A 15,671-nucleotide genomic window follows, 5' to 3' on the forward strand; every position below is an offset into this window, starting at 1 on the left:
CCCTGCTGCCCCTCAGGTTACTTACGATGAGGCCCCCGTGCACCCCGCTGCCCCTCAGGTTGGGTGCGTATTCCGCCAGGTCCACTGAGCGAAGCCACTCCATCACCCTGTGGTTCGACCACTGAACCACCTCAGAGGGAGAAGTCTTGTTCTAGTAGGAAATATGAAACATGTATGAGAAAACACAACTAAAGATGTAGGATCTTCATTTGACCTATATTGTCACAGCTACAGTTGAAGTTGGAAGTTTACATACACTTATGTTGGAGTCATTAAAACTCGTTTTTCAACCACTCCACAAATGTCTTGTTACTATAGTTTTGGCAAGTCGGTTAGGACATCTACTTTGTGCACACAAGTCATTTTTCCAACAATTGTTTACAGACAGATTATTTCACTTATAACTCAGTGTGTCAGAAGTTTACATACACTAAGTTGACTGTGCCTTTAAACAGCTTGGAAAATTCCAATAAATTATGTCATGGCTTTAGAAGCTTCTAACTGACATAATTTGAGTCAACTGGAGGTACCTGTGGATGTATTTCAAGGCCTACCTTCAAATGCAGTGCCTCTTTGCTTGACATCATGGCAAAATTCAAAGAAATCAGCCAAGAACTGAAAAATTGTAGGCCTCCACAAGTCTAGTTCATCCTTGGGAGCAATTTCCAAATGCCTGAAGGTACCACGTTCATCTCTACAAACAATAGTATGCAAGTATGCAAGTCGTGTTCCGGAGTTCTAAATTGAGCAGCTGCTGAAAAATGAGCTCCTGTATATATTGAGATTTAAATGTTTTTTTAGAGTGAAGTACATCGAAAAAATCAAGAGAAAACTGCAAGACTCAATAGAAGACAAAACAAGGAACAAACCAAAAAAGACAGGCTTTTGAAAAATTTACTATTTTTCATAAAATTGTACAGTTATCTTAGCTAGCTGAATTGCTAGCAGAATTGTTTACTTGTTGCTAAGCAGTTGCTAGGGACTCTCCTGGAAGAAGCTAGCTAGCTTACAAAGAATAACAACAAAAAATATCTAGTTAACAGAAGAAAGGAAGACAAAATAAGGACAAAAGAAGGACAGAAGAAAAAGGAAAAGAAAGAGGACAACAAAGTGAAACAGTCAGCACTTCTATTGCAACTTCGTATTTCGTCGTCCTAACGTAGTCTACACTGCTATCTGCCCAGCAGCTAGCCAGCTAGCAAACGTCCACCGTCTACCGAATAGCAGCACTGTAGAAACTATTACACTCAACTGAACGACTTGATTAGTGTAGTGTTAGCTAGCTACATAGTTGTCTTTGCTGTCTTCGTATCCAAGATAATTGTGTAGTTTAGAGCGTGTAGTCTTAGAGTGATTATCTTAATTTACCGAGGTTAGCTAGCCAGCTATTTGTCGTCCTTAACGTAGGAGACACTGCTAGCTAGCCAACAGCTAGCCAACGTCTACTGAATAGAACTTCCGCACTCAACAACCCGGTCGCATTCCGCTTCGCTCCACAGGTAGTATCACATTTTCATTTCATTTCATTACAGCACAACGGTTTGATTTGTTTGATCGTAGCTAGCTACATAGCTAGCTACATAGCCGTCTGTGTATCAAAGATAATTGTGTAGTCTAGAGCGATTTTCTAGGTTAGCTAGCCGGCTATTGTCGTTCTTTTACGCAACGTAACGTAATCAACACTGCTAGCTAGCCAGCTAGCCCCGAATAGCAGCACTGTAGAAACTATTACACTCAACGGAACGACTTGATTAGTGTAGTGTCAACAACACAGCCACTGCCAGCTAGCCTACAAAGTCAACAACGCAGCCACTGCCAGCTAGCCTACTTCAGCAGTACTGTATCATTTTAATCATTTTAGTCAATAAGATTCTTGCTACGTAAGCTTAACTTTCTGAACATTCGAGACGTGTAGTCCACTTGTCATTCCAATCTCCTTGCATTAACGTAGCCTCTTCTGTAGCCTGTCAACTATGTGTCTGTCTATCCCTGTTCTCTCCTCTCTGCACAGACCATACAAACGCTCCACACCGCGTGGCCGCGGCCACCCTAATCTGGTGGTCCCAGCGCGCACGACCCACGTGGAGTTCCAGGTCTCCGGTAGCCTCTGGAACTGCCGATCTGCGGCCAACAAGGCAGAGTTCATCTCAGCCTATGCCTCCCTCCAGTCCCTCGACTTCTTGGCACTGACGGAAACATGGATCACCACAGATAACACTGCTACTCCTACTGCTCTCTCTTCGTCCGCCCACGTGTTCTCGCACACCCCGAGAGCTTCTGGTCAGCGGGGTGGTGGCACCGGGATCCTCATCTCTCCCAAGTGGTCATTCTCTCTTTCTCCCCTTACCCATCTGTCTATCGCCTCCTTTGAATTTCATGCTGTCACAGTTACCAGCCCTTTCAAGCTTAACATCCTTATCATTTATCGCCCTCCAGGTCCCCTCGGAGAGTTCATCAATGAGCTTGATGCCTTGATAAGCTCCTTTCCTGAGGACGGCTCACCTCTCACAGTTCTGGGCGACTATAACCTCCCCACGTCTACCTTTGACTCATTCCTCTCTGCCTCCTTCTTTCCACTCCTCTCCTCTTTTGACCTCACCCTCTCACCTTCCCCCCCTACTCACAAGGCAGGCAATACGCTCGACCTCATCTTTACTAGATGCTGTTCTTCCACTAACCTCATTGCAACTCCCCTCCAAGTCTCCGACCACTACCTTGTATCCTTTTCCCTCTCGCTCTCATCCAACACTTCCCACACTGCCCCTACTCGGATGGTATCGCGCCGTCCCAACCTTCGCTCTCTCTCCCCCGCTACTCTCTCCTCTTCCATCCTATCATCTTTTCCCTCTGCTCAAACCTTCTCCAACCTTCTCCAACCTATAACCCTCCTCTCCTCCCTTTCTGCATCCTTTGACTCTCTATGTCCCCTATCTTGCAGGCCGGCTCGGTCCTCCCCTCCCGCTCCGTGGCTCGACGACTCATTGCGAGCTCACAGAACAGGGCTCCGGGCAGCCGAGCGGAAATGGAGGAAAACTCGCCTCCCTGCGGACCTGGCATCCTTTCACTCCCTCCTCTCTACATTTTCCTCCTCTGTCTCTGCTGCTAAAGCCACTTTCTACCACTCTAAATTCCAAGCATCTGCCTCTAACCCTAGGAAGCTCTTTGCCACCTTCTCCTCCCTCCTGAATCCCCCCTCCTCCCTCTCTGCAGATGACTTCGTCAACCATTTTGAAAAGAAGGTCGACGACATCCGATCCTCGTTTGCTAAGTCAAACGACACCGCTGGTTCTGCTCACACTGCCCTACCCTGTGCTCTGACCTCTTTCTCCCCTCTCTCTCCAGATGAAATCTCGCGTCTTGTGACGGCCGGCCGCCCAACAACCTGCCCGCTCGACCCTATCCCCTCCTCTCTTCTCCAGACCATTTCCGGAGACCTTCTCCCTTACCTCACCTCGCTCATCAACTCATCCCTGACCGCTGGCTACGTCCCTTCCGTCTTCAAGAGAGCGAGAGTTGCACCCCTTCTGAAAAAACCTACACTCGATCCCTCCGATGTCAACAACTACAGACCAGTATCCCTTCTTTCTTTTCTCTCCAAAACTCTTGAACGTGCCGTCCTTGGCCAGCTCTCCCGCTATCTCTCTCAGAATGACCTTCTTGATCCAAATCAGTCAGGTTTCAAGACTAGTCATTAAACTGAGACTGCTCTTCTCTGTATCACGGAGGCGCTCCGCACTGCTAAAGCTAACTCTCTCTCCTCTGCTCTCATCCTTCTAGACCTATCGGCTGCCTTCGATACTGTGAACCATCAGATCCTCCTCTCCACCCTCTCCGAGTTGGGCATCTCCGGCGCGGCCCACGCTTGGATTGCGTCCTACCTGACAGGTCGCTCCTACCAGGTGGCGTGGCGAGAATCTGTCTCCTCACCACGCGCTCTCACCACTGGTGTCCCCCAGGGCTCTGTTCTAGGCCCTCTCCTATTCTCGCTATACACCAAGTCACTTGGCTCTGTCATAACCTCACATGGTCTCTCCTATCATTGCTATGCAGACGACACACAATTAATCTTCTCCTTTCCCCCTTCTGATGACCAGGTGGCGAATCGCATCTCTGCATGTCTGGCAGACATATCAGTGTGGATGACGGATCACCACCTCAAGCTGAACCTCGGCAAGACGGAGCTGCTCTTCCTCCCGGGGAAGGACTGCCCGTTCCATGATCTCGCCATCACGGTTGACAACTCCATTGTGTCCTCCTCCCAGAGCGCTAAGAACCTTGGCGTGATCCTGGACAACACCCTGTCGTTCTCAACTAACATCAAGGCGGTGGCCCGTTCCTGTAGGTTCATGCTCTACAACATCCGCAGAGTACGACCCTGCCTCACACAGGAAGCAGCGCAGGTCCTAATCCAGGCACTTGTCATCTCCCGTCTGGATTACTGCAACTCGCTGTTGGCTGGGCTCCCTGCCTGTGCCATTAAACCCCTACAACTCATCCAGAACGCCGCAGCCCGTCTGGTGTTCAACCTTCCCAAGTTCTCTCACGTCACCCCGCTCCTCCGCTCTCTCCACTGGCTTCCAGTTGAAGCTCGCATCCGCTACAAGACCATGGTGCTTGCCTACGGAGCTGTGAGGGGAACGGCACCTCAGTACCTCCAGGCTCTGATCAGGCCCTACACCCAAACAAGGGCACTGCGTTCATCCACCTCTGGCCTGCTCGCCTCCCTACCACTGAGGAAGTACAGTTCCCGCTCAGCCCAGTCAAAACTGTTCGCTGCTCTGGCTCCCCAATGGTGGAACAAACTCCCTCACGACGCCAGGACAGCGGAGTCAATCACCACCTTCCGGAGACACCTGAAACCCCACCTCTTTAAGGAATACCTAGGATAGGATAAAGTAATCCTTCTCACCCCCCTTAAAAGATTTAGATGCACTATTGTAAAGTGGCTGTTCCACTGGATGTCATAAGGTGAATGCACCAATTTGTAAGTCGCTCTGGATAAGAGCGTCTGCTAAATGACTTAAATGTAATGTAAATGTAAGTATAAACACCTTGGGACCGCGCAGCTGTCATACTGCTCAGGAAGAAGACACGTTCGGCGTCCTAGAGATGAATGTACTTTGGTGCGAGAAGTGCAAATCAATCCCAGAACAACAGCAAAGGACCTTGTGAAGATGCTGGAGGAAACAGGTACAAAAGTATCTATATCCTCAGTCAAACGAGTCCTATATCGACATAACCTGAAAGGCCACTCAGCAAGTAAGGTTTACAACTGTAAATGGGGACAAAGTTCATACTTTTTTGAGAAATGTCCTCTGGTCTAATGAAACAAAAATAAAACTATTTGGCAATAATGACCATCATTATGTTTGAAAGAAAAAGGGGGCGGCTTGCAAGCCGAAGAACTCCATCCCAACCATGATGCACGGGGGTGGCAGCATCATGTTGTGGGGGTGTGCTTTGCTGCAGGAGGGACTGGCGCACTTCACAAAATATATGGCATCATAGGGGAGGAAAATTATAGGGATATATTGACTCAACATCTCAAGACATCAGTTCGGAAGTTAAAGCTTGGTCGCAAATGGGTCTTCCAAATGAACAATAACCCCAAGCATACTTCCAAAATTGTAGAAAAATGGCTTAAGGACAACAAAGTCAAGGTATTGGAGTGACCATCACAAAGACCTGACCTCATTCTTTAGAAAATTTGTGGGCAGAACTGAAAAAGTGTGTGCGAGCAAGGTGGCTGACAAACCTGACTCAGGTACACCAGCTCTGTCAGGAGGAATGGGCCAAGAAATGTTTCACCCAAGTTAAACAATTTAAAGGCAATGCTACCAAATACTAATTGAGTGTATGTAATCTTCTGAATGTGATGAAATAAATAAAAGCTGAAATAAATCCTTCTCTCTACTATTATTCTAACATTTCACATTCTTAAAATAAAGTGGTAACTGACCTAAGACAGGGAATTTTTACTAGGATTAAATGTCAGGAATTTTGAAAAACTGAGTTGAAATGTATTTGGCTAAGGTGTATGTAAACTTCCGACTTCAACTGTATATATTGTGTAAACAGAAAACCTCCTATAAACGTGCACAAACACGTCTCACCTCATCTCCAGGTCTTCTCTTCAGGCAGTTGGGGTTGAACTTGTTGACGTGGAGGACGTGGATAGCACACTTCACACTGAGATGATGGAGCTGACTGGTCACTTTCAGGAACAAGAGGTCATTCTGAGGGAAACATCAAATGGACATATTTCACGTTTGCTTAATTTGTATTTATTTATTTAAGCTGTATTTAAAAAGGAGGTCCCTTGAGACAAAAACTAATAAAACTACAATGAAAACCAATTAATGTATTTACCACTGTCAAGTACTGAATCATTCTGCCGTCTACTCTTCCCTCGTGAAACTGACCCTTGTATTGAGGTAAACCAATGTCATCAAGCCAACCTTTGAGGACAAACAACATGACAACCAATTTTGCCGGATTGATTATACAGAATACAGCACCAAGTTTGCTGAATGTTGAGTCAATATGTTGATGACCTCTACCGTGTCCTGATACATACGTGTGACCCAGATGTGGTCCAGTTCAGAGGATTTCTCAGTCGTTTTGGTGCTGAAGGACTTGAGGGCCAACTGCAACTTCTTCCTGTGCAGTGGATTCTTAATCCCCATTTCCTGATACCAAGATTAAGATTAAGATTAATCCAAGTTATGAACACAATCCCTTTCTACAAGATGAGTGCTGGAAATGACTGGTTTGGAAATGACTAGATTTGGAATCACTTTGCACACTATTTTACAATTGTGATTAAGTTCCAAACAAAAGAGTTTGTCCTGCGTACATTGGTATGACATTTGGTGCGGGAACCTGTAAAATACAAACAATGAGTGAAGCTACATGTGAAATATAGCTCCAAACTTGCTAAAACTAACCAAGACAAAAGTCCAGCAACATGAGGACGTGAAAGGAGGAACGAAATGGCTTCTTGAAAACTAGACAGATAGAACTAGATGGTGATAAGAATGATGCATCTAAAAAACGACGTTCCCTGAAGGATCTCATTTGCGTCCAAACAATGATGTTCCCTGAAGGATCTCATTTGCGTCCGAACAATGACGTTCCCTGAAGGATCTCATTTGCGTCCAAACAATGACGTTCCCTGAAGGATCTCATTTGCGTCCAAACAATGACGTTCCCTGAAGGATCTCATTTGCGTCCAAACAATGATGTTCCCTGAAGGCTCTCATTTGCGTCCAAACAATGATGTTCCCTGAAGGCTCTCATTTGCATTCAAACAACGACGTTCCCTGAAGGATCCCCTTCGCGTCTAAACAGTGATGTTCCCTGGAGGATCTCATTTGCATCCAAACAACGACGTTCCCTGAAGGATCCCCTTCGCGTCCAAACAGTGATGTTCCCTGAAGGCTCTCATTTGCGTCCAAACAATGACGTTCCCAGAAGGATCTCATTTGCATCCAAACAACGACGTTCCCTGAAGGATCCCCTTCGTGTCCAAACAGTGATGTTCCCTGAAGGCTCTCATTTGCGTCCAAACAACTACGTTCCCTGAACGATCTCATTTGCATCCAAACAACTACGTTCCCTGAAGGATCTCATTTGCATCCAAACAACTACGTTCCCTGAAGGATCTCATTTGCGTCCAAACAACTACGTTCCCTGAAGGATCTCATTTGCGTCCAAACAACTACGTTCCCTGAAGGATCTCCTTTGCTTCCAAACAACAATGTTCCCTGAAGGCTCTCATTTGCGTCCAAACAATGATGTTCCCTGAAGGCTCTCCTTTGCATCCAAACAATGATGTTCCCTGAAGGCTCTCATTTGCGTCCAAACAACTACGTTCCCTGAAGGATCTCATTTGCATCCAAACAATGACGTTCCCTGAAGGATCCCCTTCGCGTCCAAACAGTGACGTTCCCTGAAGGATCCCCTTCGCGTCCAAACAGTGATGTTCCCTGAAGGATCTCATTTGCATCCAAACAATGACGTTCCCTGAAGGATCCCCTTCGCGTCCAAACAATGACGTTCCCTGAAGGCTCTCATTTGCGTCCAAACAATGATGTTCCCTGAAGGCTCTCCTTTGCATCCAAACAATGATGTTCCCTGAAGGCTCTCATTTGCGTCCAAACAATGATGTTCCCTGAAGGCTCTCATTTGCATCCAAACAACGACATTCCCTGAAGGATCCCCTTCGCGTCTAAACAGTGATGTTCCCTGGAGGATCTCATTTGCATCCAAACAACGACGTTCCCTGAAGGATCCCCTTCGCGTCCAAACAGTGATGTTCCCTGAAGGCTCTCATTTGCGTCCAAACAACTACGTTCCCTGAAGGATCTCATTTGCATCCAAACAACTACGTTCCCTGAAGGATCTCATTTGCGTCCAAACAGTGATGTTCCCTGAAGGCTCTCATTTGCGTCCAAACAACTACGTTCCCTGAAGGATCCCCTTCGCGTCCAAACAGTGATGTTCCCTGAAGGCTCTCATTTGCATCCAAACAACTACGTTCCCTGAAGGATCCCCTTCGCGTCCAAACAGTGATGTTCCCTGAAGGCTCTCATTTGCGTCCAAACAACTACATTCCCTGAAGGATCTCATTTGCATCCAAACAACTACGTTCCCTGAAGGATCTCATTTGCGTCCAAACAACTACGTTCCCTGAAGGATCTCATTTGCGTCCAAACAACTACGTTCCCTGAAGGATCTCCTTTGCGTCCAAACAACAATGTTCCCCGAATGATCTCCTTTGCGTCCAAACAATGATGTTCCCTGAAGGATCTCCTTTGCTTACTTGACAAATAACTTTCCAACAATGTTCTGTAAACCAAAATATGTAAGCTAGGTAATTATTTTGACTATGCCTTCTCTAAGTCCTGTGGTGAGGCGGAGAGGAGGGTCTGCCCACTGTTGGCCCAATGTTGGGCCAGAATCACATACTGGTCCAGCCCACTCTCCGCTAGCCAGCAACAGACCTGCTCCGGAGTCCACTTGGAGAAGGGTGTCTTCAAATCCCTGCAGGAGAGGAGAGACAATTGGATCATCAAGACTGGAATATTTTTACAAACTGTAAGTCACTCTGGAAAAGAGAGTCTGCCAAATGACTAAATGTAAATGCTTTGGCTTTTTGTATATTCTCTGTCACATGCTCGTTTCAAAGGATACACTGTATAAATGTATTTTGTGATACTGTCTGTCCCATACCACACAGAGGTCAATGTCTCTCCAGTCCGGGCCAGACGAGGGCTGGCGGTGGCTCTCAGTCCCCCCCTCTTAAACTCTCCAGGCTCAAGGTCCTCTCTCTGCAGGGTGCCAGACTGGGTCCTCCGAATCCTAGGGTAGAGGAGATCGAATACATCATTAGTCATTCACTAAGAATTACACAGTACCTTTGCAAGGCCACCTCCTCTACCCAGGATGACTTCATTTTATTTATTCATTTCACATTTATTTAACCAGGTAGCCTAGTTGAGAACAAGTTCTCATTTGCAACTGCTACCTGACCAAGATAATGCATAGCAATTCGACACATACAACAACACAGAGTTACACATGGAATAAACAAAACATACAGTCAATAATATAGTAGAACAAAATAAAACAAAAAGTCTATATACAGTGAGTGAAAATTAGGTAAGATAAGGGAGTTAAGGCAATAAATAGGCCATGGTGGCGAATTAATTACAATATAGCAATTAAACACTGGAATGGTAGATGTGCAGAAGATGAATGTGCAAGTAGAGATACTGAGGTGCAAAGGAGCAAGATAAATAAATAAATACTGTATGGGGATGAGGTAGGTAGATAGATGGGCTATGTACAGGTACAGTGATCTGTGAGCTGCTCTGACAGCTGGTGCTTAAAGCAAGTGAGGGAGATATGAGTCTCCAGCTTCAGAGATTTTTGCAGTTTGTTCCAGTCATTGGCAGCAGAGAACTGGAAGGAAAGACGACCAAAGGAAGAATTGGCTTTGGGGGTGACCATTGAGATATACCTGCTGGAGCGTGTGCTACGAGTGGGTGCTGCTATGGTGACCAGTGAGCTGAGACAAGGTGGGGATTTACCAAGCAGAGACTTGTAGGTAACCTGTAGCCAGTGGGTTTGGCGACGAGTATGAAGTGAGGGCCAACCAATGAGAGCGTACAGGTCGCAATGGTGGGTAGTGTATGGGGATTTGGTGACAAAACGGATGGCACTGTGATAGACTGCATCCAGTTTGATGAGTAGAGTGTTGGAGGCTATTTTATAGATGACATCACCAAAGTAGAGGATCGGTAGGATGGTCAGTTTTACGAGGGTATGTTAGGCAGCATGAGTGAAGGATGCTTTGCTGCGAAATAGGAAGCCATTTCTAGTTTTAATTTTGGATTGGAGATGTTTAATGAGAGTCTGGAAGGAGAGTTTGCAGTCTAACCAGACACCTAGGTATTTGTAGTTGTCCACGTATTCTAAGTCAAGAGTAGTGATGCTGGACAGGCGAGCAGGTGCGGTTGAAAAGCATGCATTTAGTTTCCCTGCGATTAAGAGCAGTTGGAGGCCACGGAAGGCGAGTTTTATGGCATTGAAGCTCTACTGGAGGTTAGTTAACACAGTGTCCAAAGAGGGGCCAGAAGTATACAGAATGGTGTCGTCTGCGTAGAGGTGTACCAGAGAATCACCAGCAGCAAGAGCAAAATCATTGATGTATACAGAGAAGAGAGTCGGCCCGAGGATTGAACCCTGTGGGACCCCCATAGAGACAGCCAGAGGTCCGGACAACAGGCCCTCTGATTTGACATACTGGACTCTATCAGAGAAGTAGTTGGTAAACCAGGCGAGGCAATCACTTGAGAAACCAAGGCTGTCGAGTCTGCCAATAAGAATGTGGTGATTGACAGGGTCGAAAGCCTTGACCAGGTCGATGAATACGGCTGCACAGTAGTAATGTCTCTTATCGATGGCGGTTATGATGTCGTAGGATAGGATAGGGGGTAGGATAGATATAGGTCTGTAGCAGTTTGGGTCTAGAGTGTCTACCCCTTTGAAGAGGCGGATGACCGCGGCAGCTTTCTATTCTTTGGAAATCTCAGACGATACGAAAGAGAGGTTGAACAGGCTAGTAATAGGAGTTGCACCAATTTCGGCAGATAATTTTAGTAAGAGAGGGTCCAGATTGTCTAGCCCAGCTGATTTGTAGGGGTCCAGATTTTGGAAAGCATGGCCAGCCGTAGAGAAATGCTTATTGAAATTCTCAATTATAATGGATTTATCGGTGGTGACAGTGTTTCCTAGCCTCAGAGCAGTGGGCAGCTGGGAGGAGGTGCTCTTATTCTCCATGGACTTTACAGTGTCCCAGAACTTTTTAGAGTTAGTACTACAGGATGCCAATTTTTATTTGAAAAAGCTAGCCTTAGCTTTCCTAACTGCCTGTGTATATTTGTTCCTAACTTCCCTGAAAAGTTGCATATCAGGGGGCTATACGATGCTAATGCTGAACGCCACAGGATGTTTTTGTGCTGATCAAGGGCAGACAGGTCTGGAGTGAACCAAGGACTATATCTATTCCTAGTTCTACATTTTTTTGAATGGAGCATGCTTATTTAAAATGGCGAGGAAGGCACTTTTAAAGAATAACCTCTACTGACGGGATGAGGTCAATGTCATTACAGGATACCCCGACCAGGTCAATTAGAAAGGCCTGTTCGCAGAAGTGTTTTAAGGAGCGTTTGACAGTGATGAGTGGAGGCTGTTTGACCGCTGACCCATTGCGAATGCAGGCAATGATCGCTGAGATCTTGATTGAAAACAGCAGAGGTGTATTTGGAGGGTGAGTTAGTTAGGATGACATCTATGAGGGTGCCCGTGTTTACGGATTTGGAGTAGTACCATTAGTATCTGAATTAATATCTCTAAATAGATATTCAGCAGTGTGCCCTTCCTGTGTACGTGTGTGTCTCTTCTGTACAGGTACTCACTTCCCCCAGAGTTTCTTGATGCCCAGGTGGTTCTTCTTGTTCTCTGGGGAGACAGGAGACTGCTTTCCTGAGTCCACTCCAGATGACAGGGGGGACAGGTCCGACTGCGTGGACTCATCCAGTCTCTCCGACTTTCCTATGAGAGCAGGAGATTATGTTAAATAAGTACTGTACTACTATTTCAAAATGTTTCAATCATTTCCCTATTGTTCTCTTCATGAAAGTAAGTCATGCAAAGGTTAAGGGACACTGTATTTATTTCATTCTTTAGGGCCTACATTTAAGGTCTATGCAGGACCCACACATTTCACATTTCATGCCAAAGGTTAGCCCAGTGTGAAGTGAAACAGGAAAGCATTAACATTGTTTGTGCGCTCCAACATTTTCAGTATTTATAAAGCCATTTTTACATCCGCAGATGTCACAAAGTTTTTATACAGAGTGCTTAATGCAATTTAAACGCTTTCTTAGCGGATGCCAATTCAAATCTGTGAAGACAAATTCCTCTTTTGCATATTCAATAAAACTATTTCACACAGGGAAATTAAATTACAGCCTGAGGCAAATGGGTTATCATGTTGCATCTATAGTTGTTTACAGTGGATGGTTATTCCAGTTCAGACAAGGTCTGTGCAAGCAACCCTCGCCGCACATGACATCGCCTAAGTAGCCCTGCTTTTGAGGGTAGTCAGCTTTGGGAGGGGTCAGGCATAATCCGAGACGCCTCTCTCTGACTCACTGAGGGTCTTACACCCTCCAGCACAGGCTGGAGTTTAGTCATAACTTTAATCCATAGTGAAAACAGGGGCTTGGTGCTTTGACATGCATGGGGCTTCTGCCAGAGTAGTAGCATGGTACCTAAAGCTGGAGCGCTGGCACTCCTGCAGCGGTCTTCAGCCATAACACAAACAGAAAGCAAAGCAAAAAAAGAGGACAGGAGAAACAGAACAGCAGCAAACCAAGTGAAAGATTAGTTCAGAGTGAGAGAGAATGCAGAGAATAGCTGCCCCAGTACAAACCAACCACAGTATGAGAGAATAGTGAAACAGTGTCATTGTTGTAACAAACCATAGAAGTGTATTTAAGCAATAAGGCCTGAGGGGGTGTGCTATATGGCCAATATACTAAGGCTAAGGGCTGTTCTTATGCACAACGCTACGCGGAGTGCCTGGACACAGCCCTTAGCCGTGGTATAATGGCCATATATCACAAACCCCCAAGTTGCCTTATTGCTATATAAACTGGTTACCTAAGTAACTAGAGCAGTCAAAATACATGTTTTTTATTGTCAGCCAATCAGCATTGAGGGCTTGAACCAACTCGTTTATAATTATTTATTTATAGTATACACCCTATGAAGATTTTGTTATTTGTTGTTTGAAACATTCTAGTAGGCTGTTTGATAAAAACACAAGTAGCAGTGTTTTAAGATGTAACTTACTTAGGTTCAACTCACTGTCCTCGCTATCGTCAGGGGACAGCTGGACTGGTGTGGCATACTGCTCTTGATCCCCATTCATGTCAGGTCGAGATAGCTTCCCTGGTAGGGTCTGATATTTGTTCATTTCCATGTGCCGATTCTGTAAGTGGGGGAACCATGGATACAGGCAAGTCACGAGTCTATTCAAAATGAAATTAAATGGCATCTGTTGACATTTGATTTCAGTTGAACTGCTACTACTGTACATTACAGAACACAAGAATCAGATTGATATTTTTCCCTTTCATGACAATATCACTGTAAATTCAATTGGATTGCCATTGGAGTCACAAGTGTTCAAGAAACAACAGACAAAAGGCTAGTTTCATAAGCCTTAGAGGCATTGAGAGTATGATCGCTACTACATTTGACAGTTTCAGGTCAACCCTTGGCTCTGTTCAGGTCAGCCAGGATAAAGTCAGCTTGTGAGAGGTTAAGGGTTAGCAGCTCTGGTGAGATCATTCAGTGGAAAATACCTCTGAAACCGCTTCAACTGGTTGACCCACTACATGCTACAGGAGGGGGACCGTGCATGAAGAGAAGACACACACTGTTAGTAGACTGATGTATTGACAGTATCAACTAAACAACAAAAGTGTGAGAATGCACTATGTGTTTATCACTTTTTGTTAGGTTAACAGCCATCAGAAGCGTATTGGTTATGTATTGTTGTTAGAGCACGCATAACGTTTTCTAATGTGTTTGGTCAAATACAAATGAAGCACATGCTGCATGTCTAACATGGATATATTAGTCTTAAAGTTCAATCAAAACACAGCAAAATCATGAAACCTTTGGTAACGATCTGCTTTGTAACTCCTCCAGGCTGCTTGAAAGCATCTGTGGTTGGGACCTATTGAGAAAAACAACAACATTGAAACCCAACTTGCACTACAAGAGTAAAGTATTTTAATTTGAGTTACGGGTTCAGTACAGTAGAATTAAGAGTTGGAAACTCTTAGTTGGTGCTTTTCGTGGTCTGTGGCACTACCTCCCAGAAGGGATTGTGGGTAATGTGATGTGACAGGCTGGGCTCTACAGGAGAAGGGGTCTGAGAGGGCTGTTTGTGCCAGGCGGGGACATCACAGTGACAGGGTCACTCACAGCCACTTTAGCGGGCCCCTAATTAAAAGACAACCAAAACAAAGAGCAGCCTGGGTGTCACACCCATGCAGCCTCAGTTCTACTTGCCATTGTCCGTTGTGGAAGCAGCCAGCATCGCTCGGGGAGACCATCACCGTGGACGTCTCCAGGGAGGTCTGGTTACTGTGGCAGAGGGACAGGTCCAGTAGAACACAGTAAACTTGAGGGAGCACGGCTGGAGCAAAAGGTGTGTGTGTGTGTGTGTGTGTGTGTGTGTGTGTGTGTGTGTGTGTGTGTGTGTGTGTGTGTGTGTGTGTGTGTGTGTGTGTGTGTGTGTGTGTGAGAGAGAAAGTGCTTGCAAGTGTGTGGGTGTCCAGGGTTACATATGCCCTTCATGCACATTTGGTCACCCTCTCCTAAGTACATGTCATTTTAACAGCAGCAACAACAATACAAAGCTGTTGGTGAATTCTTCCTCCATGTGTGTTGAGTCAGTGTTTTTTGTTTGTTTGCTTACCTAGAGTTCAGCTCTTTCTGGAAGGATGAGGAAGACCTTAACAGAGGAGAGGAGCACCTGGAAGACATCTGAGTAGGGAGAGATCACACAGAGGACAAACTTTAGACCACGAGGAACTGGGTATGCACACTGAACAGTCTGCTAATACACTGCCATGGTATGTGAACGCAGAGGCATGGGGGTGTACTACTACTCAGTGCTTTAGGTCTATTCTATGAAAATATGTAAGAGTAGGCAGGCACAAGCACTGAGTACTTGAGAAATACAGGTTGTAGTAGTACTGTGTTTAGTGGTTCCCAGAGGAGGAGCACGTAGAGGTCTCTTACCTCTGAACGGATGATGTCTGAATGAGCTTTATGTGTGAGAGCTCTCCTCTTCAGACTCCCACTCAGTTCCTCCTCACTGCTTCCAACAAGGAGCTTATCACTGGTCACTAAACACATGCAACACACAAACACACACACACACACACACACACACACACACACACACACACACACACACACACACACACACACACACACACGCACACACGTAATGCAATGCTACGACCCCTAAGCATTATCATTCAATGCATACCATCTTCAACATTCTTTGAATTATTTAC

The 15,671-nt window shown here is 45.6% G+C and overlaps 1 protein-coding gene across 13 annotated transcripts in view; it reads right to left on the reverse strand.

Moving 5' to 3' along the window:
- ppfibp2b (PPFIA binding protein 2b) overlaps nucleotides 1-15,671 on the reverse strand; it is a 95,944-nt gene that overhangs the window by 3,345 nt on the left and 76,928 nt on the right. For 12 of the 13 annotated variants that reach the window (XM_052466124.1, XM_052466120.1, XM_052466119.1 and 9 more), the window contains 13 exons: nucleotides 15,391-15,497; nucleotides 15,065-15,132; nucleotides 14,656-14,730; nucleotides 14,257-14,317; nucleotides 13,941-13,976; nucleotides 13,426-13,564; nucleotides 11,985-12,120; nucleotides 9,235-9,363; nucleotides 8,895-9,045; nucleotides 6,578-6,689; nucleotides 6,370-6,458; nucleotides 6,114-6,236; nucleotides 26-151 (listed from right to left, as the gene is read on the reverse strand). In XM_052466124.1, coding sequence (XP_052322084.1) covers nucleotides 26-151; nucleotides 6,114-6,236; nucleotides 6,370-6,458; nucleotides 6,578-6,689; nucleotides 8,895-9,045; nucleotides 9,235-9,363; nucleotides 11,985-12,120; nucleotides 13,426-13,564; nucleotides 13,941-13,976; nucleotides 14,257-14,317; nucleotides 14,656-14,730; nucleotides 15,065-15,132; nucleotides 15,391-15,497 — 1,352 coding nt within the window. The remainder of the gene's footprint in view (nucleotides 1-25; nucleotides 152-6,113; nucleotides 6,237-6,369; nucleotides 6,459-6,577; nucleotides 6,690-8,894; nucleotides 9,046-9,234; nucleotides 9,364-11,984; nucleotides 12,121-13,425; nucleotides 13,565-13,940; nucleotides 13,977-14,256; nucleotides 14,318-14,655; nucleotides 14,731-15,064; nucleotides 15,133-15,390; nucleotides 15,498-15,671) is intronic. The other variant, XM_052466116.1, reaches the window with a different exon arrangement.

The sequence above is a fragment of the Oncorhynchus keta genome, chromosome 17 (genome assembly GCF_023373465.1).
Source record: "Oncorhynchus keta strain PuntledgeMale-10-30-2019 chromosome 17, Oket_V2, whole genome shotgun sequence".
NCBI lineage: Eukaryota > Metazoa > Chordata > Actinopteri > Salmoniformes > Salmonidae > Oncorhynchus > Oncorhynchus keta.